Source organism: Mytilus trossulus, chromosome 7 (assembly GCF_036588685.1).
Source record: "Mytilus trossulus isolate FHL-02 chromosome 7, PNRI_Mtr1.1.1.hap1, whole genome shotgun sequence".
In the NCBI taxonomy this organism is placed as follows: Eukaryota; Metazoa; Mollusca; class Bivalvia; order Mytilida; family Mytilidae; genus Mytilus; species Mytilus trossulus.
This window is the reverse complement of record NC_086379.1, coordinates 76,896,711-76,923,991: the sequence shown is the minus strand read 5'-3', so window position 1 is coordinate 76,923,991 and position 27,281 is coordinate 76,896,711. Positions and strand designations below refer to the sequence as shown.

At 31.3% G+C, this 27,281-nt stretch overlaps 1 protein-coding gene across 1 annotated transcript; it reads right to left on the bottom strand.

The window, feature by feature from the left end:
- Window positions 1-6,166: 6,166 nt before the first annotated feature.
- Window positions 6,167-27,048, bottom strand: LOC134725869 (uncharacterized). The gene is made up of 12 exons (XM_063590103.1): window positions 26,793-27,048; window positions 25,549-25,667; window positions 24,479-24,598; window positions 23,610-23,696; window positions 23,232-23,295; window positions 16,479-16,541; window positions 15,899-15,939; window positions 11,767-11,853; window positions 11,019-11,104; window positions 8,929-8,998; window positions 8,022-8,061; window positions 6,167-7,458 (listed from the first exon to the last, which is right to left on the bottom strand). The coding sequence occupies exons 1-12, from the start codon at window positions 26,995-26,997 to the stop codon at window positions 7,430-7,432; spliced, it is 1,011 nt and encodes a 336-aa protein (XP_063446173.1). The 5' UTR covers window positions 26,998-27,048; the 3' UTR covers window positions 6,167-7,429.
- Between the last annotated feature and the right edge of the window lie 233 nt (window positions 27,049-27,281).

Here is a 27,281-nt window from a genome sequence, read left to right as displayed (position 1 = left end):
GTCCTGAATTTGAAAAAAAAAGTTATCAGGTGCTACCAAAAATACTATCAAGTGAAAGTGAAAGGACCAATGCCATGGTTGAAAGAGAAATTAATAAAAGAATCAAAATCAAAAATTAAATTTTGCAATGTATAAAGCAATGGTTGTAGTTGACTCAACTAAAACTCTGGACAAAGGAAGATAACTCAAATTCTTCAAGATGACATCATTGATATTTCTAGAACAGATATTGGATTCCTGCACCTTGTAAAAGTTATGTAATTTTCTAGAGTATAACATCCTTTTGTGGCTTGAATATCTGTGATTATTTCAATAATAAATTTCTGGAAAATGTTCATGAATGGGATTTATAGAATGTTATGATCACAATGATTTGTGTACCTAAAAAATATCGATGCAATCTTTACCCAAAAAATAGTCCAAACAGGAATGTGTCCCTAGTACATAGATGCATTATCATTTTCTATGTTTAGTGGACTGTGAAAATGGGGGGAAATCTATAAGTTGGCATTAAAATTAGAAAGATTTTATCATAGGGAACATGCATACTGAGTTTCAAGTTGATTGGACGTCAACTTCATCAAAAACTACCTCAACCAAAAACATTAACCTGAAGCGAGACAGACAGACAGAAATACCAGAAAACATAATGCCCATAAATGGGGCATAAAAACAAATATCCAGATAAACTACAGGTCCAGCTAAACCCCACCAAAAACTAGATAAACTTACATACAACATCATTGCCAATGAGACAACTGTCCACAAGGCACGATAATGACACAGATATTAACAACTATAGTTCACTGTTTACATGACTGTGTTCTTTAGCAACTATACAATTGATAAAACACAACACGCAAGATTTGCTACTAGAATGTTTTTTGTCAAGTTTTTTTGCTTTTATTTAACATAAATCCAGTGGTTGATTAGACCTTTTTGTTTTTATACGACCGCAAAATTTGAAATTTTTTTCGTCGTATATTGCTATCATACTGGCGTCGTCGTCGTCCGAATACTTTTAGTTTTCGCACTCTAACTTTAGTAAATGTGAATAGAAATCTATGAAATTTTAACACAAGGTTTATGACCACAAAAGAAAGGTTGGTATTGATTTTGGGAGTTTTGGTTTCAACATTTTAGGAATTAGGGGCCAAAAAGGGCCCAAATAAGCATTTTCTTGGTTTTCGCACTATAACTTTAGTTTAAGCTAATAGAAATCTATGAAATTTTGACACAAGGTTTATGACCACAAAAGAAAGGTTGGGATTGATTTTGGGAGTTTTGGTTTCAACAGTTTAGGAATTAGGGGCCAAAAAAGGGCCCAAATAAGCATTTTTCTTGGTTTTTGCACCATAACGTTAGTATAAGTAAATAGAAATCTATGAAATTTAAACACAAGGTTTATGACCATAAAAGGAAGGTTGGTATTGATTTTGGGAGATTTGGTCCCTACAGTTTAGAAATAAGGGGCCCAAAGGGTCCAAAATTAAACTTTGTTTGATTTCATCAAAATGGTTCTTTGATATGCTGAATCTAACTGTGTATGTAAATTCTTAACTTTTGGTCCCGTTTTCAAATTGGTTTACATTTAGGTCCAAAGGGTCCAAAATTAAACTTAGTTTGATTTTGACAAAAAATGAATCGGTTGGGTTCTTTGATATGCTGAATCTAAAAATGTACTTAGATTCTTGATTATTGGCCCTGTTTTCAAGTTGGTCCAAATCGGGGTCCAAAATTAAACTTTGTTTGATTTCATCAAAAATTGAATATATGGGTTTCTTTGATATGCCAAATCTAACTGTGTATGTAGATTCTTCATTTTTGGTCCTGTTTTCAAATTGGTGTACATTAAAGTCCAAAGGGTCCAAAATTAAACTTAGTTTGATTTTAACAAAAATTGAAATCTTGGGGTTCTTTGATATGCTGAATCCAAACATGTTCTTAGATTTTTGATTATGGGCCCAGTTTTCAAGTTGGTCCAAATCAGGATCTAAAATTATTATATTAAGTATTGTGCAATAGCAAGTCTTTTCAATTGCGCAATGGCAAGACATATCTAATTGCACAATATTGTGAAATAGCAAAATTTTTTTTAATTAGAGTTATCTTTCTTTGTCCAGAATAGTTTGCAAGAAATATCTAATTTCACAATATTGTGCAATAGCAAGATTTTTTTTTAATTGGAGTTATCTTTCTTTGTCCAGAATCAACAAGAAATATCTAATTTCATAATATTGTGCAATAGCAAGAATTTTTTTTAATTGGAGTTATCTTTCTTTGTCCAGAATCAACAAGAAATATCTAATTTCACAATATTGTGCAATAGCAAGAATTTTTTTTAATTGGAATTATCTTTCTTTGTCCAGAATCAACAAGAAATATCTAATTTCACAATATTGTGCAATAGCAAGAATATTTTTTAATTGGAGTTATCTTTCTTTGTTCAGAATCAACTTAAATCTTTGTTATAAACAATATACAATGTATATTCACTTTTTACTACCAACTGATAAATTAAAATAATCTTTACCATTCAGTGATAACAAGCAGTTTTTATACGACCGCAAAATTTGACAAATTTTTCGTCGTATATTGCTATCACGTTGGCGTCATCGTCGTCGTCGTCCGAATACTTTTAGTTTTCACACTCTAACTTTAGTAAAAGTGAATAGAAATCTATGAAATTTTAACACAAGGTTTATGACCACAAAAGAAAGGTTGGTATTGATTTTGGGAGTTTTGGTCCCAACATTTTAGGAATTAGGGGCCAAAAAGGTCCCAAATAAGCATTTTCTTGGTTTTCGCACTATAACTGTAGTTTAAGTTAATAGAAATCTATGAAATTTTGATACAAGGTTTATGACGAAAAAAGAAAGGTTGGGATTGATATTGGGAGTTTTGGTTTCAACATTTTAGGAATTAGGGGCCAAAAAAGGGCCCAAATAAGCATTATTCTTGGTTTTCGCACAATAACTTTAGTTTAAGTAAATAGAAATCAATGAAATTTAAACACAATGTTTATGACCACAAAAGGAAGGTTGGTATTGATTTTGGGAGTTAAGGTCTTAACAGTTTAGGAATTAGGGGCCAAAAAGGGACCCAAAAAAGCATTTTTCTTTGTTTTCGCACCATAACATTAGTATAAGTAAATAGAAATCTATGAAATTTAAACACAAGGTTTATGACCATAAAAAGAAGGTTGGTATTGATTTTCGGAGTTTTGGTCCCAACAGTATAGGAATAAGGGGCCCAAAGGGTCCAAAATTAAACTTTGTTTGATTTCATCAAAATTGAATAATTGGGGTTCTTTGATATGCCGAATTTAACTGTGTATGTAGATTCTTAACTTTTGGTCTCATTTTCAAATTGGTCTACATTTAGGTCCAAAGGGTCCAAAATTAAACTTAGTTTGATTTTGACAAAAAATGAATCGGTTGGGTTCTTTGATATGCTGAATCTAAAAATGTACTTAGATTCTTGATTATTGGCCCAGTTTTCAAGTTGGTCCAAATCGGGGTCCAAAATTAAACTTTGTTTGATTTCATCAAAAATTGAATAAATGGGGTTCTTTGATATGCCAAATCTAACTGTGTATGTAGATTCTTCATTTTTGGTCTTGTTTTCAAATTGGTCTACATTAAAGTCCAAAGCGTCCAAAATTAAACTTAGTTTGATTTAAACAAAAATTGAAATCCTGGGGTTCTTTGATATGCTGAATCCAAACATGTACTTAGATTTTTGATTATGGGCCCAGTTTTCAAGTTGGTCCAAATCAGGATCTAAAATTATTATATTAAGTATTGTGCAATAGCAAGTCTTTTCAATTGCACAGTATTGCACAATGGCAAGAAATATCTAATTACACAATATTGTGAAATAGCAATTTTTTTTTTAATTAGAGTTATCTTTCTTTGTCCAGAATAGTAAGCAAGAAATATCTAATTGCACAATATTGTGAAATAGCAAATTTTTTTTTTAATTGGAGTTATCTTTCTTTGTCCAGAATCAACTCAAATCTTTGTTATATACAATGTATATTCACTTTTTACTACCAACTGATAAATTAAAATAATCTTTACCATTCAGTGATAACAAGCAGTTTTTTTACATCTTAATATTTTATGATGTATTTAAATGAGTAGTTATTGTCGCAAACTCCATTAGAAATTTTAATTGAGATTAGTTTTGAAATAAGGGAAAGGGGGATGTGATTAAAAAAATTGGGTTCAATTTTCATATTTGAAATTTCATAAATAAAAAGAAAATTTCTTCAAACTTTTTTTTGAGAGGATTAATATTCAAGAGCATAGTGAATTGCTGTAAGAGAAAACAAAAATTTTAAGTTCATTAGAGCACATTCCTTCTGTGTCAGAAAACTATGCTGTGTCAACTATTTAATCACAATCCAAATTTAGAGCTGAATTCAGCTTGAATGTTGTGTCCATACTTGCCCCAACCGTTCAAGGTTCAACCTCTGCGGTCGTATAAAGCTACGCCCTGCGGAGCATCTGGTTTTCTTTATGCTAGGAGTTACAAATAATTGAGTTCATGTGGCATCTAAATAAACCAAGGGTCTTCTGATAATCAAGGATTTAAAATATTTTGTCCTTCAGAGATGGAAGCATTTGTAAGTTTTCCAAATACTGGTGTAACCTCCAACTTGAATATAAGGTATTAATTTGTTAACCTTCAATTCTATATATCTCTATAAATATAAAAAAAGAAGATGGGATATGATTGCCAATGAGACAACTATCCACAAAAGACCAAAATGACACGAACATTAACAATTATAGGTTATAAAGCACTGTTGTGTGTTGAATTGTCATTATGGCTTACACAAGGTCAAATATCCATTTAGCCATGTCATAAATCATACCTGATTTTTGTTTATATAACGTTTAAACTAAGAGTAGGGTTTTAAATCCTAGAAAACTCAAGTTTTTTCATGGCCATTAAAACATGAGTGCACATCCTGAAATGTCATGCCTTCTTTACTAACCATTGACATTTTATTATGCCTATAGTTTGAAAAATAAAGCTCAACTACAACCACATTAACTTAACATGATCCAAGAAAATGAGGTCAACGTCATGAAACCAAAAGAGAAATACATGTACACTTTACAATCATTCAATACACTAAATACAGATGATCTACTGCTTATAGTTTCTAAGAAACAGACTTAATCAAGAACTAAAAATTTACCAATGAACCATGAAAATGAGGTCAAGGTCAGATGAACCATGCTATGCAGACTAACAATTCTTCCATACAACAAATAAAATTGACCTATTGGTTATAGTATCTTAACTTAACAGTGTTTACTGATCTATGAAATGAGGTTGAGGTCAAGTGAAAACTTACATGATGGGTGAGAGGCCCTTGCAAGCTACCCACATACCAAATATAGTTACCATATTACTCATAATAAAAAAGAAATCAACATTACAAAAAATCTTAACTTTTTTTCCAAATAGTCATTGAACGATGAAAATGAGGTCAAGGACAATGGACATGTGACAGACAGAAACTTCGTATTATAAGGTACTTATATCAAAGTAAAGCATCCAGGTTATCCATCTTCTTAAATATAAAGCTTTTAAGAAGTTAGTTTATATCGCTGCCAGAGACTATGCCTTTGTCAAGCTTTCCGAGACAAAAAACATCCAATTTTCATGTGTGTCACACATTACTTTTTTATATGGTCAAAAAGATGTTTTCAGGAGCCTGTAATTCAGTGGTTGTGGTTTGTTATGTGTTACATATTTGTTTTTCGTTCATCTTTTTACAAAAATAAGGCCGTTAGTTTTCTCGTTTGAATTGTTTTACATTGTCTTATCGGGGTCTTTAATAGCTGACTATACGGTATGGGCTTTGCTCATTGTTGAAGGCCATACGGTGACCTATAGTTGTTTATGTTTGTGTCATTTTGGTCTTTTGTGGATAGTTGTCTCATTGGCAATCATACCACATCTTCTTTTTTATATATTCTATTGGCTGGTTTATTTTGGAAATTGCTGTGGTGTCCAGTCAAGTCATTTATTCTTATTCTATTGATTGATTTGCTGTGTTGATTTAAATTGCGAAGTATGTAGTATGTTTTTTTTTGCATGGACATAATCAAAGATACAGAATGCATAAAATTAATGAACACATAAATTACCAAACTTCAAAGATCTTTAATTTTCCATATATTGAGCATAAAAATTAGTCAAAACAGACAAAATCACTTAATTATAAATATAGTATTATTTAATCATTCAACAATTCATTGTGACTCTTCACTGTAAGCTGAAAAGACTACCATTATAAAGGCACTTTACACAAAATATATTACTGTATGTAGTTTTTGTATTTGAAACATTCATAATTTTCATATTATTGGTATAATGTCCAATCTTAAGATATTAAAAAAAAAAATCATTTCCCAAATCTACCATACAATAGAAGAGACGTAACTTTCCCCCTCTAAATGCAATATACATATGACTCAATTGTCAAGCTTCTTGCATATCTAAATTTCTATCATCTGAAATATATGGGTTTTAACATTTATTCTGTACACAGAGACAATGTTTAAATGTGACATAAAGCCTCTTATTTCATATTTTATGAACAAATTGAAAATTTATCACATCAATGTTCATTAATCTGTTTTTTTACATTCCAGTTTGCAGTCATTGAAGGTATACAATAAATTACCAATCTAATAAGTTAAAAGATAAGAATGTTTGATTATAAAGAAATTGATTTAGTTCCAGCATTTAAAATCATATGCAATATACTTTTTGGCCAATAAATTAAAGGTAAATTTTAAACTCATACAGACTCCATTTTAAATCTCTTCTAAAACATTATCATACTACAAACCTATAACAAAATTGAAATCTATTAAGAAATAATGTAGGATAAATATATAAATACTCTCTTCCTTTATACTGCATACTATTAAATGACATTGTTTTGATATAATCAATAACAAATTATGCTTTCCATAAAAATCAGTAAAATAATGCTGCAGTTTTGGTGGGTCCTTTTAAGATTACATATAAGAAAGGATTTCTTAATACAAAACATTCCTATTTAAAGTATACACATGATCAAGTTTCAATTTGAATTTTTTTGGTAAGGAATGTTTTTTGATTACACATAACACTGCATACATACATAACCCTCACAAAATTAACAATATATCTAGACAAACACTAACAGACATTAATGATCTAATGCTAAATAAGTTGTCATGTGGCTGAAAAATTGTAAAATTTCCAAAAAAAAAGTAATTGCTAAATATAAATCAAAATGACAAATTAATATAGATAAAATGTTCACAACTAAATCCACAGATATGTTACTAGTTTGACAAATTAATATAAGTAGAGATAAGAATGGGCTAACTGTTACAACTATGTGGAACGTCTCTCACAACTTTACGTAGTACCATTTGTCAACTGAAATTAAATAATATTATGTATGAATTATTTATCCATTCTCTTTTGAAAATTCAAATTCTTCCGAAATTTACTCATGACAGGTGGAGCAGGATGTATTTACCTTTCTTGTACACCTGAAATCACCCCCAGTTTTTGATGTGGTTAGTGTTGCAATCTTGGTCAATAGTTAAAAATATTATTTTTTTCTTGCAGATGAAACAGTATTGCATTGAATTTTAACCTTCACAAGTCCAGGATTTGTACAGAAGAATGCAACAATTAAATAGTTAGTATCAACCAAATCATTGAATATTATCTCTTTCAAAGTCTAGTATAAAACAAATTGACAAAATTCATAATGAAGGGGAGATAAGTCTTTATATTTCTAATTCTAATATTGAAATTTTTGTCTCTGATTATTGATATCATTGCAGATAAGTCTTTGTTTTGAATTACTAAATGTATGTTTAATCATCAAATAAACCCTTATACACATCAACCAATAAAATTATCCAGTATTTTCTAGTATAGAGAATGACCAACAAACAAGTGACTACTACTGATATATGAATTATGCATACCTGTATTTGATATATCTTTTTCTGATCCTGGCTCGGCACTCTGTAAACAACAAAATTTATGTATTACAAAAAAAATTTAAGAAAAAATCAACAACTAATTCTTTTATTAACTGACCACCTTTTTAAAATGTTTTCCTTTAATAATTTTCTAAAACAAATTCCATATTCTCATGAAATAAGAGTCTTGACCTGTAATCAACCATCAAAATACCAGGTCAGTTGCTTTGTCTATTGATGGTGTCTTTATTCTTCTAAGCTAAAATAGTTTTGATGTAAAACTGATCAGCTAAAATAGTTTTGATGTAAAACTGATCAGCTAAAATAATTTGGTGTACAACTAATCAGCTAAAATAGTTTGGTGTGAAACTGATCAGCTAAAATAGTTTGGTGCAAAACTAATCAGCTAAAATAGTTTTGGTGTGAAACTAATCAGCTAAAATAGTTTTGGTGTGAAACTAATCAGCTAAAATAGTTTGGTGTAAAACTAATCAGCTAAAATAGTTTGTGTAAACTGATCCGCTAAAATAGTTTGGTGGAAAACTGATCAGCTAAAATAGTTTGGTGTAAAACTAATCAGCTAAAATAGTTTTGGTGTAAAACTAATCAGCTAAAATAGTTTGTGTAAACTGATCAGCTAAAAAAGTTTTGGTGTAAAACTGATCAGCTAAAATAGTTTGGTGTAAAACTGCTCAGCTAAAATAGTTTGGTGTAAAACTGATCAGCTAAAATAGTTTTGGTGTGAAACTGATCAGCTAAAATAGTTTGTGTAAACTGATCAGCAAAAATAGTTTTGGTGTGAAACTGATCAGCTAAAATAGTTGTGTGTAACACTGAAAGATTGGACATTGGCCTGTAGTAATTAAACAAAATATACATTTTAAAGGCTTTAAATGTACCAATAACCAACCTTTTTAACAATTGCTTCAGCATCACCTTGTTCTATTTTATATGGACTGCCTGCTACCGTTGTGTTTTCACTGAAATTAAAGATGTCACTTCTTTATAACAATAGCATTTTCCAACAATAATTTTAGAATCTGTTAGTAAAAGGCTTTAAAACTATGTATAGTAATTAATTAAACTTATAATCAGTAAAATCTAAACAGAACCAATAAATGTATCAAAGGTTTTGATGCATGAACTGTGTAAAACCAGATTTGTAAAAAACATACTTTGAATAATTTGTAAAATGCAAGAGAAAAAGGAATGATTTTAATCTATTACAACTGCAAATTCTTTGGTAGTTGATTGTGCACATCTAACAATTAAAGAACCTTGGTGAGCACGCTCACATACCCCACGTCCCCACATTGTCATTGGAGAAATTAAATAAGTGTAAGAAAAAAAAATTGTATAAGAAAAATTAATTTCTTGCCAATATGCACATCTAAATAATATGTCCTTAATATCTACAAAATTTCATGAAATTCTGTCGTGTGGTTTCAGAGGAGTTGAGATGACAAACTATTGCATAAGTACATTGAAGCAAATAAGTTCAAAGGGGTGCAACTCAAAAAAAAAATGAATGGTAATTTCCTGTCGATATGCACATCTACGTAGTATGTCCTTATTATCTACAAAGTTTCGTAAAATTCTGTTGTGTGGTTTGAGAGGAGTTGTGATGACAAACTGTTGCAGTAGTACATTTAAGGAAATAAGTTCAAAGGAGCGTAACTCCTAGAAAAAAAATTGATTCACAATTTACCGTCGATATGCACAACTACATAGTATGTCCTTTTTATCTGAAAATGTTTCGTGAAATTCTGTTGTGTGGTTTGAGAGGAGTTGCGATGAGAAACTGTTGCAGTAGTACATAGAAGTAAATAAGTTCAAAGGGCGTAACTCCTAGACAAAAAAATTGAATCCCAATTTCCCGTCAATATGCACAACTACATAGTATGTCCTTATTATCTGAAAAGGTTTCGTGAAATTCTGTTGTGTGGTTTGAGAGGAGTTGGATGACAAACTGTTGCAGTAGTACATAAAAGTAAATAAGTTCAAAGGGGCATAACTCCTAGAAAAAAAATTGAATCACATTTTCCTGTCGATATGCACAACTACATAGTATGTCCTTTTTATCTGAAAAGGTTTCGTGAAATTCTGTTGTGTGGTTTGAGAGGAGTTGCGATGACAAACTGTTGCAGTAGTACATTAAAGTAAATAAGTTCAAAGGGGCGTAACTCCTAGAAAAAAAATTGAATCGCAATTTCCCGTCTATATGCACAACTACATAGTATGTCCTTATTATCTGAAAAGGTTTCGTGAAATTCTGTTGTGTGGTTTGAGAGGAGTTGCGATGACAAACTGTTGCAGTAGTACATAAAAGTAAATAAGTTCAAAGGGGCATAACTCCTAGAAAAAAAATTGAATCGCAATTTTCCGTCTATATGCACAACTACATAGTATGTCCTTATTATCTGAAAAGGTTTCGTGAAATTCTGTTGTGTCGTTTGAGAGGAGTTGCGATGACAAACTGTTGCAGTAGTACATTAAAGTAAATAAGTTCAAAGGGGCGTAACTCCTAGAAAAAAAATTGAATCGCAATTTCCCGTCGATATGCACAACAAAATAGTTTGTCCTTATTATCTGAAAAGGTTTCGTGAAATTCTGTAGTGTGGTTTGTGAGGAGTTGCGATGACAAGAAACAGGACTGACGGACGGACTGACAGACGGACGGGTCAAAAACATTATACCCTCCGCAACTCGTTGTGTGGGGTATAATTAAGCTCAACTCATGTACTTGTCAAAATTAGGGTACAATTTCACACATGCATAGTAAATATCACCATGTTCAACTGTAGAACAACCACCAATCACTCTTTTTTTTTTTACAAAATTGTTTAGAAAGTTTTATATATAAAATCTTAATTACCAATAGACTTTGGTGTTGTCAGGTTTCAAAACATGATAAATGATAAGGGGACAAGTAACAATTGATAATGCCTGACATTAAACAGTAACTCTAAGTACCATATTATATAAACATTATAAACTTACCATGCTAAATCATCACATTCTACTTGTTTTCCTATTAATCGCTGCCATTGTTCATTACATTCCTTTATCACTTTTTCTGAAAAGGCCTGAAAAAGTAGATTTTTTTTGCATGAAAACAACTAGTACCATTTGCCCATGCTACTTTCCAATTAATATCAAACTTTTCTGCCAGAAAAGCAAGCTTAAATAATTTAATGCTGAGTTAAAGTGAATTCAAATTCAAGTCACCACCCCTGTTTTGGTCAATTTTACCAAATATGTTCAGCCTTATCTAATTCAAAGCTATGATGCCAATTCAAGAAATAAAGCAGTGCAAGATTTAGTCTTGACACCATTTTAACACATGCAGTTATACATCAGAAAAGATATTAACCTTTTAAGATAATTTAATTTTGGATGTAACACGTCTTCTGATTGGCTAACTTAATTTTGTTATGAGCCCATAGACATAATTTAGTCATGTGACTGTGACATCATCAACGTTTTTTATGATTTTCTACTGTTTAAAATGGAATTTAGAATTAAATTATAAGAAATGACTGTCATATTTTTTTCTGTCTATTCGAAATAACATAAAAAATGTGGTGCACACTGTAAATAACCTGCTACACGCGTTATTCACTGTGCACCAAATTTTTTATGTTATTTCTTCTTAGACAGAAAAAATATTACAGTCATTCCTTAAATATCCCATAAGTAGAGTCAAATTTTACAATATAAAACACATACAACTACAAATTAAACCTACCTTATTTTTACATTCCCCATTAAATCCAAAATTATTCAGTGGTTTACCATCTGGCATCTTATAAATTGCAAACCATTCATTTGTAGCCTGAAAATATAATACAGAACTATAAAGTGATTTAAATACTGTGCAATATTGCTATAAACAAAACACTCACTGTAATAATATTTGACCTCATGGACAGTACAGTAAAATCAATCCTGAATTTGTTTAAGATCTGCCCTAAAATACCCACATGTATCTAATCTTGATAAAAATATACTCATAACACAGTTATTGATGAAAGACGGTAAAAAAAAACTTAAAATTTAGGCAACAGATAAGTCACTGTAAACATTTTTTATTAGTATTTTCAGTACATGTATGTTTATTTTTATTTTAAATTTTACTTGAGTGTTAAATTCAAAATTATTTAAATATCAAACAGTAAATGAAAATATGTACAACATATGCATGACCACCTGTGACTTTTGTTCTATGGACTATGGACAAGTGCCATTGGCAATCATACAATTTATCTTTATATAATAGTAACAAACTAGGAAGAACGGTTTTGGAAGACATAACTCTTTGCTGCATATATTATATATAGATGTCTCACAGGTAAAGGAAGTTAAGGAAAGAAAGACACAACAATCACGTTTTAAAAACATCTTTTCACAGCAAAAGACTAAAAGAGACAAATTACTTCCATCAACATCACTTGAACACTGAGAGGACAGTTGTTTCATTGGCTATCATACCACATCTATGACATCTCCTAACGGTGAGTGAACTCACAAAAAGAAAGTTTTTATTTTCTCGGATAAAATTTGTATGAAAAGTTAATACACAACATAATAAACCTATTTTCAATGTCCATCCGTCTTACCTAAATTCAATAATTCTGTTACCTGTAATCGCCCTTTGTGAAACAGGGTTTATTTAAGAGTGTAAGCCTTTACTTTTATTGTATTTCAGAAATCCTTACATGGCCTTAATCATTGATTTCAAATAGAAAATGTCATTAGAGTGAATTTTAGTTAAAAGAAGGCTACCAAAAGAAGTCAGAAAATATTCTTTAGATGAATGAACAATTTTTTTACCAGAATTCAAAGCACATGTTGTGTTTCTGTTAAAATCACTTTTTACTGGATTTCAGTGGACTGTGAAAACGAGGTTAAAACTCTTATTTGGTATTAAAATAAAACCAGATGCTACGCAGGGCGTAGCTTTATACGACCGCAGAGGTTGAACCCTGAACGGTTGGGGCAAGTATGGACACAACATTCAAGCTGGATTCAGCTCTAAATTTGGATTGTGATTAAATAGTTGACACAGCATAGGTTTCTGACACAGAATGAATGTTTTCTAATGAACTTAAAATTTTTGTTTTCTCTTAGAGCAATTCACTATGCTGTTGAATATTAATCCTCTCAAAAAAATGTTTGAAGAAATTTTCATTCTATTTATGAAATTTCATTTCAAATGAGAAAATTGAACCCAATTTTTTTAATCACATCCCCCTTTCCCTTATTCCAAATTAATCTCAATTAAATTTCTAATGGAGTTTGCAACAATAACTACTCATTTAAATACATCATAAAATATTAAGATGTAAAAAAACTGCTTGTTATCACTGAATGGTAAAGATTATTTTAATTTATCAGTTGGTAGTAAAAAGTGAATATACATTGTATATAACAAAGATTTGAGTTGATTCTGGACAAAGAAAGATAACTCCAATTAAAAAAAAAATTTGCTATTTCACAATATTGTGCAATTAGATATTTCTTGCTTACTATTCTGGACAAAGAAAGATAACTCTAATTAAAAAAAAATATTGCTATTTCACAATATTTTGCAATTAGATATTTCTTGCCATTGTGCAATACTGTGCAATTGAAAAGACTTGCTATTGCACAATACTTAATATAATATTTTAGATCCTGATTGGGACCAACTTGAAAACTGGGCCCATAATCAAAAATCTAAGTACATGTTTGGATTCAGCATATCAAAGAACCCCAAGATTTCAATTTTTGTTAAAATCAAACTAAGTTTAATTTTGGACCCTTTGGACTTTAATGTAGACCAATTTGAAAACGGGACCAAAAATGAAGAATCTACATACACAGTTAGATTTGGCATATCAAAGAACCCCATTTATTCAATTTTTAATGAAATCAAACAATGTTTAATTTTGGACCCCGATTTGGACCAACTTGAAAACTGGGCCAATAATCAAGAATCTAAATACATTTTTAGATTCAGCATATCAAAGAACCAAACCGATTAATTTTTTGTCAAAATCAAACTAAGTTTAATTTTGGACCCTTTGGACCTTAATGTAGACCAATTTGAAAATGGGACCAAAAATTAAGAATCTACATACACAGTTAGATTCCGCATATCAAAGAACCCCAATTATTCAATTCTTGATGAAATCAAACAAAGTTTAATTTTGGACCCTTTGGGCCCCAAATTCCTAAACTGTTAGAACCAAAACTCCCAAAATCAATACCAACCTTCCTTTTATGGTCATAAACCTTGTGTTTAAATTTCATAGATTTCTATTTACTTATACTAAAGTTATGGTGCGAAAACCAAGAAAAATGCTTATTTGGGTCCCTTTTTGGCCCCTTATTCCTTAACTGTTGGGACCTAAACTCCCAAAATCAATACCAACCTTCCTTTTGTGTTCATAAACATTGTGTTTAAATTTCATTGATTTCTATTAATTTAAACTAAAGTTATTGTGCGAAAACCAAGAATAATGCTTATTTGGGCCCTTTTTTGGCCCCTAATTCCTAAACTGTTGAAACCAAAACTCCCAAAATCAATCCCAACCTTTCTTTTGTGGTCATAAACCTTGTGTCAAAATTTCATAGATTTCTATTAACTTTAACTAAAGTTATAGTGCGAAAACCAAGAAAATGCTTATTTGGGCCCTTTTTGGCCCCTAATTCCTAAAATGTTGGGACCAAAACTCCCAAAATCAATACCAACCTTCCTTTTGTGGTCATAAACCTTGTGTTAAAATTTCATAGATTTCTATTCACTTTTACTAAAGTTAGAGTGCGAAAACTAAAAGTATTCGGACGACGACGACGACGACGACAACGTGATAGCAATATACGACGAAATTTTTTTCAAAATTTGCGGTCGTATAAAAACTCATATCATAGGGAACATGTGTACTTAGTTTCAGATTAGATTTCAACTTCATCAAAAACTACCTTAACCATAAACTTTACCTGTAGCAGGACAGACAGACGCATGAACGACGGATGCAGACCAGTCAACTTAATGCCCATAAATGGGGCATAAAAAAACCTGTCAAAGTTGTATTTTTGGTCCCTACAGAAGAGTTAGAAGTCATGAGGCCTTCTTATACTGAACAATTATTCCAAAACTTAAGTTCTTTTTATTTTATGACTGAGGAAAAAGATATGTTTAAATATATTTCTATCAGTGAGAAAATTAGTAGATAAAATGAGGGTTGTATAGGTCTTACCATTTATATTTTTTTCTACTGATCTACATAACAATACAGCTATGGATATTTTCACTCATTTTATGATATATCTTTCAAATTTTTGTGTATACACCAACCAACAAAATCTTGCAGTAATTTTCATACATGAAAACAGACAAACTATAGACATATTGAATATTTTCATCCTGTACAACCCTTTCACAAGGTGACTAACACAACAATCAAGTGGTTTTTTTTGCAAGACAGAGGTATTATAAAAAATGTTGATCAAAGTAACATACAAGGCAGCGAATGGCATTCTGAAACAGAAAATATAAAACCCTCATCATGTGTTCATCTTTTGTCAACAAGTCAGTTGTTTGGTTGCTGTCTACCAAATTTGTTTCAGGTATAACTTAGGTCACTTGTTTTCTCTGTTTAATTGATTCCCAATTTCTCTTGTTTTTTTTATAGCTCACTGAACAGGTTTAGTTTGTTGTTAAAAGCCATTCGACTATAAATGTTTACATCCTTATCATTGGTCTATAGTGGATAATTATCTTGTTGGTAATTATTCCACATCTCCAGACAGTAAGGGATGACTGAGCTATAAAAATACTTATGAATTGAGTAGATGACAACAGTGCAGTTCTAATGTCATTGTTTGAAACAAACCTTTAAAAATCCTGGCATATGTTTTTCTACATCATCAACATCTGTAAAAAAAAATAACAAATGGTAATTTTTAGAATACCAATTTACATGAAATAATGAGGTAAGCATTAAAAAGTTATTTACTTATGGCTTTGCTTCTTTTTTTTTTATCTATATTCAATCTCTGGTTATTGGAGGTCTTTCATATGCAAACTGTACATGACAACAAACACATTTCCAAACAGAATATACCATTGGTACACAATGTGCACAAAATGTGTATATATTAGGTACTGTTATATAATATTGTAATTTACAGTCTCACAGGAGATGAGGACTCATATTCCCAGTGACTTCAGGCAAAGGAAATATAGCATATAGGTAAGGAATATGAGCCCATATTCCATGTGAAGCCCGAATTATAATATAATACTAGAGTTTCCTGATTTTAAATTTGTTTGCAATTGTTACCATTTTAATTCCATTGAGATATGGGCTTGTATTCCCTGTCAAGTTAACCAATCAAGTTTCATGGTAAGTTTGGATAATTCACTCCTTTATTATATCAGATATTCTTAATGAACAACTTTGACTATCTCACCATTCAAATCTTTGGCTAATGGATCTGTAACATCTATAGCTATTATCTTCCAATCTGTTTCACCTGAAATGTAAACATATAAAATATTGACACAGAGATATGTCTTGCCTGGCAACATAAAAATTGTGAAAAAAAGACAACCTAATGCAAATTGATTGGCGAGACAATATAACTTACTTTTCCTCTGCCAACATTAAATACAAGTTCAAATACACTCAATATTTGTTTTTATATCATTGAACATGTCACATTAGTTTTTTTTTCTGTATATGAAATTGACCATGATCAATTTGATGAAAAGGGATTTCAATGTGGCATATTTAAAGATAAAAGATGAATGTGTTAGAGGAGAAGAATGGGATGGACAGAAAGATGAGAACTAAATAGTCTTCCATACAAATAAACACTGAAGAGCATTAGTGGGGTTGTCTGTAACACTTTATGTTCTTCTATGCAGGGTAATAGAAACATCATATCAGAGGATATTACACCCCTTCTCCTTCTTTAGTTACAGTTTAAAAACTAGTCTTTATTAGTGGCATATACCTCACTTCAAATGACTCAAACAGACTAATCAACAAAACTTTTATGTGTTACAGTGATTTCCAATGTAAAGAAATCAATTACACATTAACCTTTGTTTACATGAAAATATTAGCTAAATGTATAACCAAATAATCCATTAAAAGTGTTGTTCTGTTGAGAAAGATTTAAAACGTATTTATGAATGAAAGTGCAGATTTTTTGTCTTGATGCTTCATTTGAAAATTTGAAAGAAAACCCACACATCATAGTCTAATAACTACTAAATCATTAATAAATTTTGTAACAGCTGGTTCTATCTGTAAACATTTAGACAAGTTTTATCATTGTGTTTGTGATTAAAACATCATGAAGGTTTATGATTTAAGGGGGCTCGCGGGTCTAAATCATTTTTTTTATTTAATATAGGATTTCGCCTTATTTTTCTATAAATGAACTTTATCTAATACTTAATAGGAAAATGAAATAAAAAAATGGGGTCACTGTTCATTTACGCTCACAATCTGTCTTCGAAAAAAGCATACATTTTTGTTAATGTTATTTTTTTCTGTTGAACTAATGGGAGAAAAATCGGTAATATCGAAATAAAAAAAGAACCTAATTACAGAAATCGCTTAAATTTTACAATTATTTAGTTCATGTACAGCTTATTCGAAAACAACCATAAAAAATATAGGTCACCGATGAGTTAAAAGAGATATTTCAATTTTAATGCAAAAAAATGGCATTTTTGCACCAAAGGGAGATAATTTGGAGCTTTTCCAATGATATATACATTTTAAAAGTCAACTGTGGCCAACACGAAAATATTTTTTGGAATTATTTTTGTACCCTAAGACAGAGTAACAACTACTTAATGTAATTAATAAAATTTGAAATGAAAAATAAAATTTTTATTATTTTTCTGAAAATCTTATACCCGCGAGCCTCCTTAAACAAATGTGTTGACTGTTTAACAATAGAATGACTTTTAATAATATTCTAATGTAACAAAATAAATATTACAGGTCTCACCTTGTAACCTTTCCTGAGTAACAATTTTATAATATAAAGATCAGACTTAAAATATGCGTTAAGGGAGTAGGAATAATTTCAAACTTCATAAATTAGTTCATTTTATTCTGCTGATCAAAAAACCTATGTGTTTATGTTTACTTAAGGGTAAAGGTTGCTTTAGTTTTTCAATTTGTACTTACATATCTGTCAATGAAACAAATTTTGGCAAATTACATCTTTTGAATTATTAGAGTTATCTTTCTTTAATCATAGTTAACACTCATCTTAATAATGTCATGCAGTGCACAACTATGTAATTTTAAATTAAACAGTTTTCTTGACAAGTACAGTTATTGAAATACACATGATTTTGAAAATTGCAATATAAAAGTAAATCATTAATTAACTGCTTTGCTGAACGCAGCTGGATATGCCCACAGAGGTCCAACCCTGAACAGTCGGACTACAGATGGTCAATGGTATACCATAATACGTCCCTTAAATTGGCGTATAATTAATTGCATCCCAATGGCTGAATCGGCTCTAAAGAATGGTCACCTCTAATCACTTTGTTTGTTTGTTTGATCTAATTAAAATAAGTGAGTGCCTAAATCTAATTTCATTCAGATTGCTTTGTTGTTTAAACTATTAATGGTAGGGATAAACTCCGGACAACTGAGATGTCTAACCAGTGTCTTTTCATGCAATCTTCTTCTACTTCTACTATGTAATGACCGCCTTCAACACGTTGAAGTTTATGTCACTTGTACTGCGCATTACTTGTGAAGACATATATACAGTGAAATATAAAGAATTTTTGATAATAAACAAAACAAATTTTTTTTTACAAAGTGGTAGTGCATATATATTTTTAATTTGTTATTTTTAAAATATTAAGATAAAACTATTTACACATGATATGAATTCATGGGCTGTAGGTGTAGTTTGAGACGGCTACTTTGAACGACTCTATAGAGTCGCTCATCACAATACCCAAGGGAAGGCTGTTCCAGATTTTAATTGTGCGTGGGAAAAAAATTGTTGTCTTATTTGTGTTCTGCAGGATGGAATTTGGTATGAGAGTGTGTGCATGTTCCTGGACTGTCTGAGCGGTTGAATTAATCTGTCTGTTTTTGTGATAGCGATGAGGTGATATGTAATTTTATAGAACATGACCAGGCGTGCATCTGTTCTTCTGTTTGCAAGGTCTCTCCATTTTAAATGATCTAGCATGTCACTAACGCTTGAGGTGTTTCTGTGTCGGTTAGTGACATATCTAGCAGCCCTTCTTTGTACCTTTTCTATTTTGTTAATATCCTCAGTAAAGTGAGGGTCCCAAACTGAACAGGCATATTCTAGTGATGGTCTGACTAAAGATTTATATGCCTGTTCCTTTACTGAGGTGGAACTGATGTTAAGATTCCTTCGAAGAAAACCTAGTGTGCTGTTGGCTTTATTGCAGATGTTGTTTATGTGACTGTGCCATTTTAAGTCGGATTGAATTGTCACACCTAGGTATTTCGCCTTATCAACATGTTCAAGAATGTGGCCATGTAAAGTGTAATTATAAATGAATGGATTTTTATTTCGGCTGATGGACATGACATTACACTTGTCAGGATGGAAAGCCATTTTCCATGTATTTTCCCAAATGCCTTGTGTGTTAAGGTCTTTTTGAAGGGTTTCGCAATCACTGTTTGCAGTGATTTTGCTAGCGCTCGTCACTTTCGTATTTTACGAAAAGGTTTTCGAAATGACGAAAATTTTTCATATCAATTTCGTCACTTAAATTTGGAAAGTGTAAAAATATTTACACATCAAATTACTTGAATTCTACCTGTCTTTATGTTTCTGACAAGTTTAAGACCCTCAGGTAATTAACGTTTACCAAAGGTGTTAAAAGTTGTGATGACAAGTAATCCGCCTATCGCCAATCAGATGGGTCACTTATCCCTTAATTATTATTATAAAACCTCATAAATGACCATCATAATAATCTATTAAAGTTAAATCAGTCAGTCAGCATTTCATTTTAATCATTTCTCACAATTCCGTCGTATTTTCGTCATTTATTTAAACAAAATTGATAAATATCTTCCCGGACATTTCAACTTTATTTTAATTTCAATATTTCCCTTACGATCATAATTTGTAGTTTGCTTGTCGTAGTTTCGTCATTTTAACGTTTTTCGTCATACTTTACATAAATATTCATCAAAAACTTTCGACAACTTCGATGAAAAAGAATGAACTTTATTCAAAACGTAAATATTTTCACTTGCAAACAGGTGCTTCCTGTTCTATGTATTGCGCATGCGTAAAAGTTCGTAGATGAATCCGGTTTTATTCTGAAATTATTATTCAATTGTCACTTCCCGTTTTCATTTCATTTCGTTTAAAAATCGAAAGTAAACGTGATCTACATTAGAATCGTCACATTAAGTATAGATGCAGATCCTTCAATCCAATATTAAAGAAATTGATTCCAAATAGATATTTAAACGTATTTTCAAGGATATAAATGATTGTGAAGTCAAAAAGTCGTTACAAGTACCTTTGTGCAGTGGTTTAAAATATAGACTGAGGCACCCAACTTTTGTTGATAAGGGGTGTGCTCTGAAAATAACTGAAGTGAAGTTGTGAACCATATTACCAGATCCCTGTTCTTAGCTTCATATCTTAGCATCACATTAGTCAATTCATTTAATATTGCCAATAACTGCCTACATTAGCAATCCAAAAGTCTTCAAAGATCCTAAACTAGTCCTTGAAGGACTTGGACATATATGTATAGCTAGTTTGATAAACATCATAGACCCCTTGCTATTATAAAAAATAAGGCTGATTTTTATCACGCGCTAAAGTGACTAAAGCCCTCAAAATCCTAGCTGAAACCCTGCTGTTTGATTTTATTACCAGATATGCAATAGTGTCATCTGCAGCCCTTCTTTGTACCTTTTCTATTTTGTTAATATCCTCAGTAAAGTGAGGGTCCCAAACTGAACAGGCATATTCTAGTGATGGTCTGACTAAAGATTTATATGCCTGTTCCTTTACTGAGGTGGAACTGATGTTAAGATTCCTTCGAAGAAAACCTAGTGTGCTGTTGGCTTTATTGCAGATGTTGTTTATGTGACTGTGCCATTTTAAGTCGGATTGAATTGTCACACCTAGGTATTTCGCCTTATCAACATGTTCAAGAATGTGGCCATGTAAAGTGTAATTATAAATGAATGGATTTTTATTTCGGCTGATGGACATGACATTACACTTGTCAGGATGGAAAGCCATTTTCCATGTATTTTCCCAAATGCCTTGTGTGTTAAGGTCTTTTTGAAGGGTTTCGCAATCACTGTTTGCAGTGATTTTGCTAGCGCTCGTCACTTTCGTATTTTACGAAAAGGTTTTCGAAATGACGAAAATTTTTCATATCAATTTCGTCACTTAAATTTGGAAAGTGTAAAAATATTTACACATCAAATTACTTGAATTCTACCTGTCTTTATGTTTCTGACAAGTTTAAGACCCTCAGGTAATTAACGTTTACCAAAGGTGTTAAAAGTTGTGATGACAAGTAATCCGCCTATCGCCAATCAGATGGGTCACTAATCCCTTAATTATTATTATAAAACCTCATAAATGACCATCATAATAATCTATTAAAGTTAAATCAGTCAGTCAGCATTTCATTTTAATCATTTCTCACAATTCCGTCGTATTTTCGTCATTTATTTAAACAAAATTGATAAATATCTTCCCGGACATTTCAACTTTATTTTAATTTCAATATTTCCCTTACGATCATAATTTGTAGTTTGCTTGTCGTAGTTTCGTCATTTTAACGTTTTTCGTCATACTTTACATAAATATTCATCCAAAACTTTCGACAACTTCGATGAAAAAGAATGAACTTTATTCAAAACGTAAATATTTTCACTTGCAAACAGGTGCTTCCTGTTCTATGTATTGCGCATGCGTAAAAGTTCGTAGATGAATCCGGTTTTATTCTGAAATTATTATTCAATTGTCACTTCCCGTTTTCATTTCATTTCGTTTAAAAATCGAAAGTAAACGTGATCTACATTAGAATCGTCACATTAAGTATAGATGCAGATCCTTCAATCCAATATTAAAGAAATTGATTCCAAATAGATATTTAAACGTATTTTCAAGGATATAAATGATTGTGAAGTCAAAAAGTCGTTACAAGTACCTTTGTGCAGTGGTTTAAAATATAGACTGAGGCACCCAACTTTTGTTGATAAGGGGTGTGCTCTGAAAATAACTGAAGTGAAGTTGTGAACCATATTACCAGATCCCTGTTCTTAGCTTCATATCTTAGCATCACATTAGTCAATTCATTTAATATTGCCAATAACTGCCTACATTAGCAATCCAAAAGTCTTCAAAGATCCTAAACTAGTCCTTGAAGGACTTGGACATATATGTATAGCTAGTTTGATAAACATCATAGACCCCTTGCTATTATAAAAAATAAGGCTGATTTTTATCACGCGCTAAAGTGACTAAAGCCCTCAAAATCCTAGCTGAAACCCTGCTGTTTGATTTTATTACCAGATATGCAATAGTGTCATCTGCAAATAGGCGTATGGTGGAATTAAGCCCAACGGGTATGTCATTAATATAAAATAAAAACAGACTTGGGGCCCAGAACAGATCCTTGAGGCACTCCGGACTTTACAGGGACATAGCCTGAAGTCTCACCCTCTAGGATAACTGCTTGGGTACGACATGATAAGAAGCCCTGTATCCATGCATTTGTTTTCCCCTGTATCCCATAGTAATTTAGTTTGTGTGTTAACAAGTTATTACTGACTTTATCAAAAAATTGGAGAAATCTGTTATAAGTACATCTGTTTGTTTTGAGTTTTCCATATTTTTAGTGACATCATCTACAAATTCCAAAAGTTGAGTTTCACAAGATCTGTTTTTTCGAAAGCCGTGTTGTAGGGGATACAGGATGTTATGTTTGTCTGCGTGTGTCATGATTGTGCTAACTACGACATATTCCATAAGTTTGCAACATATGCATGTCAAAGAGATGGGTCTATAATTCTCTGGATTATATTTGGAACCTTTCTTGTAGATGGGTGAAACATGTGCAGTACGCCAGTCAGTAGGATCTTTATCCCCAAAAAACATATCTGTAACATCACCGAACATTAAAATGCATAGGCTATCTATTGCTATTACCTTCATCAACTAAACACATGGTACCTAGAACTTTCACTTGTATCACAGCCCCTCTTGGGTGTACCTAAAATAATATGTTTTATATTTAGTAACATGTGTGTGTAAACATAAGAATAATTAATCTGTATAATATACTTTATAAACCAGGACACTTTACTTTTTCAAGTTGGGTTTAATTCTATCAATAGATCACGATAAGTTATACAAGACAACTGTTTTATGAAATCAAACAGATTGCCTACAATTGTGTGGGCAGTTATTTTAGCAAATTTTATCATAAACAAGATGCTTTTACTAGCCATTTAAAAAAAATACCCCCAGACCCTCATACCTTATATCCTATTTCACAGACATCTAAATCCCACAAGACCTCCCTACCTTATATCCTATTTCACAGACATCTAATGGATCTTTGTCTCCCTTGGTTCCTGTCTCCTCTGTAGTATGGTCGGGATCTTCCCATGTCTACAAACAAAAGATTCCAGTAAAACATGTTCCAATAACAGTTTGTATTATATCTTTCAATATTATCTTTTCAATCTGCTGGACCAGGTAACGGTATAAATTGTCAATTATGAATGAACTTATTTTTTCATATAGAGTGGTTTTTGGTTAGTTTTTTTCTTCTTTCATTCAAATTTACTTAATCATGTAACACTTCATAATATAGCTTCAACATGCACAAAACCATTTTTGATTCATACAATGTAAAAAAATAAATTAAAAGAAGAGTTTGCCTAAGGACATGAATGCTTTTTGATTATGCTTTGTAATTCTAAAAGTTAAATTGGGGCATAACTCTTGTTATTGATGCTGAAACGATATTTTTTTGGGGTATTTTTCCAACTTAAAAAGGGACATAACTCTAGAACCGTGAATGACTCAAAACCCAAATTCAAACTCTTGTCTGCAAGTTTTGGTTCCTACCATTGCATAAGAGTTTCATTAATTTCAGAAGAGAAAACAAGAGTGCAGAAACCAAAATATTAGCAATTTTCAAAGTTATACAGGGGCATAATTATACATCAATAAACATGCCAGGTTCCGATGACAATTCTTTTGAGCAAAAAAGAGCTGCAATAACTAAGCTACAGTTTTTCAAATCAATCCTCTTTCATGTATTTACATTTTGGATGCAGATAACAAGTACATGCCCAAGAAGATTACTAACTATCAAAGTACACCTTGTTCCAATATTAGCTTTAATCAATGTAAATAAAACGAGACAAAGAGGATGGGTACTTCACCTGTGGGAAAGCTCCATAGTTCCAGATATACCCATGATGTGGGAAAACATTCTTTACATAGCGTAGTGCCCCTTTCTTTACATCTTGTCTTATTGGATTTAATTTTTCTTCTTTATTTATCTGTAATATAAAGATAAAATGTTACATGATAATCTTCCTACAAGACAGGTTTGAGTGGTAATTAGGTAACTTATAATGTAGTAAATACTGATAATTGATTATTTTAAGAAAACTTTTATTCAAAATTCAAGAACAATCAAAATCTATACAAACAAATAATATTATAGATTACATTGATTTGAGACTATAAGATTTCCTTACAGTCTGAAATATTCAGTAAACTGATCTTTCAATTCATGCATGATATAATTTCAATGGATGAATCTTAATATTTTTATTTTTTTTGTTCAGTGTTATTCCCTTATAATATATAATTCCTTTGTTGAACAGCATAGAACACACATTTATCTAGAAATATTTTCACAAGATTTTGGCTTCAGTTAATCTTTATATTTTTTTTCCATGTATGTTATTTAATACATTAAATATGATGCAACATATCTTATGTACATATCAATATCATGATAAGCTTTCAACCTATCAACTTATTAAACACAAAATGGGTTATGTTAACCTTCCTGGTGTAGTTTATTTTTAGATTGATACACTTTCAAGCTGTTTAGCAGTATAGTGATTTATAAGACAATGTGGTACTTTGATTGTAGATGAAACAACTCTGCATCAGAGACCAAATGATTTAGAAATAAAATACATGTACAAAGTAGGTATCTTTTCAGCCTGAATTATGTACAAAACACATACTGCAAAGTAAGCTATTAAATGCCCAATAATGACAAACAAGAACCAAAATAGAAAAAACAAATATGTCAGATGTACAGCAACAAACAACGACCACTAAATTACAGGCTCCTTTCTTCAGAAATTGCCAATTTTTTATCATTACTATTCTAAATACGTTCCACTAAACATATTTTAAAGAAGCAAGGTTAAATACATTTTGTAAATGGCATTTAAAAATATAAATCTTATTTCTTGATACCATTACCTACCTCCATTTTAGCATTAGACCACCTAGGAATTTCAACCACCATGTTGAGAATTTTTTTGTCTGCGTCAGCAAATAATGGGATGTCATGGAAAGGAGAAATGATATTGCCATTTGGTCCATCTGAAATGTAATCAAATCTTTCTAATCAATGTAAAAACTATCTTATTATGATCAATGTAAACAATCAATGTAAAAACTATCTTATGTAAAAATTAAGAATGACAAACAGAGCAACATTGGCTGAAACAAATTTCACTTTATTAAAATCAAAAACAATTTTGTCAACTCCACAAGACATGGACAATGGGACAGTTAAAGGAATGAGAGTTGAGACCGTTTCAAAGTATACTGTAATCTTTTGAGATTTTAAGATTAATGAAATAAATATGACATTTTTGAAAAAAAGTGATTTAGATTGAGACAACTTCTTCAAAAAATATTAAGAAAAACATTAATTTTTAGTGTATAGTACTAGTGCATGTTTACAATAATACCAAAATTTGTCAATAGAAAGGTTTTGCAATTTTACAGAATATTTAGACATACATGTACATATGCATGATATGTTATGTATGTGTGTGAATTCTGTAGAGATGTGATAAAAAAAACACTACAATATATTTCCTTCTTGACATCAACCATTTACCAAATGGCTTCAAACTAATTTCAGAACCCGACTTAAATATGAAATATGTACCAGTGAATTCAGATTCATCAGTAATTTCTTGAATTTTGCAACCCTCACTTACATGTATTTAAAAATCATATACAATATGCAATTAAAACCTGTTCACCTTCTTACAAAACTGATATTCCACCAACTGCCTAAGAGTTGGCCTGCTTAATCCATGCCTCATTGATGCCCTATATAATCAACCAATTTTTCAACACAAAAAAAGGGGGTGGGCAGACACCCAGCCCACCCTGTCTGATTTACTTAGTTTGGTAGCTGGGCTCTAATTTTTGATAATCTGAGGATCCACAGCTACAGATTTGGCCACCCACTACCTTCATATTGGTTCAATCAAGAACTCTTTCAACAGAATAATTCTAATGAATAAATATTAATAATCAGCTATCTGTTGCATGCTATGGGAATAAGAACAGGTAGACTAATCATGCTAAATAATTGATATAATTTAGTTTTGATGAGTATTTGTTTCCTCAATTTCTAAATCATGCTTTAAGTTAAATGTTTTTTGGTGGAACAAAGCTAGCACTGCACTATTAAACTATAAAACTTACTGAAAAACATTCGGTATTCCAAAGAATTCGGACATCCTCGCTCTGTTACACTGTATGACATTGTTGCAAAGGCTGACTTAGAATAGAATATGCCACAGAAAGGAGATATATGTGTTTGCTGAAGGGTTAATTTTAGGGATCTTTGAAATATGCAGTTGTTTTTCAAAGATACCGCTAGTTTGGCAACTTGTCTCACACGTTGCATCGAGCGGAACTAATGACATCTAACCAGTGACATGCGCAGGGGTGTGTCCAAACGATACCACCAAAAACCATTTAACAAACACAAAATAAGTATGCAACAAAGGACAAGAACTGTTTTACGTTGATAAATTAAGATCCAGAATTTTGAAAAGAGGACCAAAATAAGGTAATATTTGAAGTGGAACATTTTAATTATTTTTATTGCAGTGACAACTTTGTCTGGCGGTTCCAAGGACGTATATTAACGTATGTTAGTTATACGTCCTTGGGCGGTTCCAATACACC

Excerpts from the sequence above, each read along its gene's own strand:
- LOC134725869 (XM_063590103.1), bottom strand. The coding sequence starts at position 26,997 with ATGCAACGTGTGAGACAAGTTGCCAAACTAGCGGTATCTTTGAAAAAC. Across the intron at positions 8,999-11,018 it reads GAATGTGATGATTTAGCATG|TGAAAACACAACGGTAGCAG; the intron begins GTAAGTTTATAA and ends CTTTAATTTCAG. Across the intron at positions 7,459-8,021 it reads AAAAGATATATCAAATACAG|TTGACAAATGGTACTACGTA; the intron begins GTATGCATAATT and ends ATTTAATTTCAG.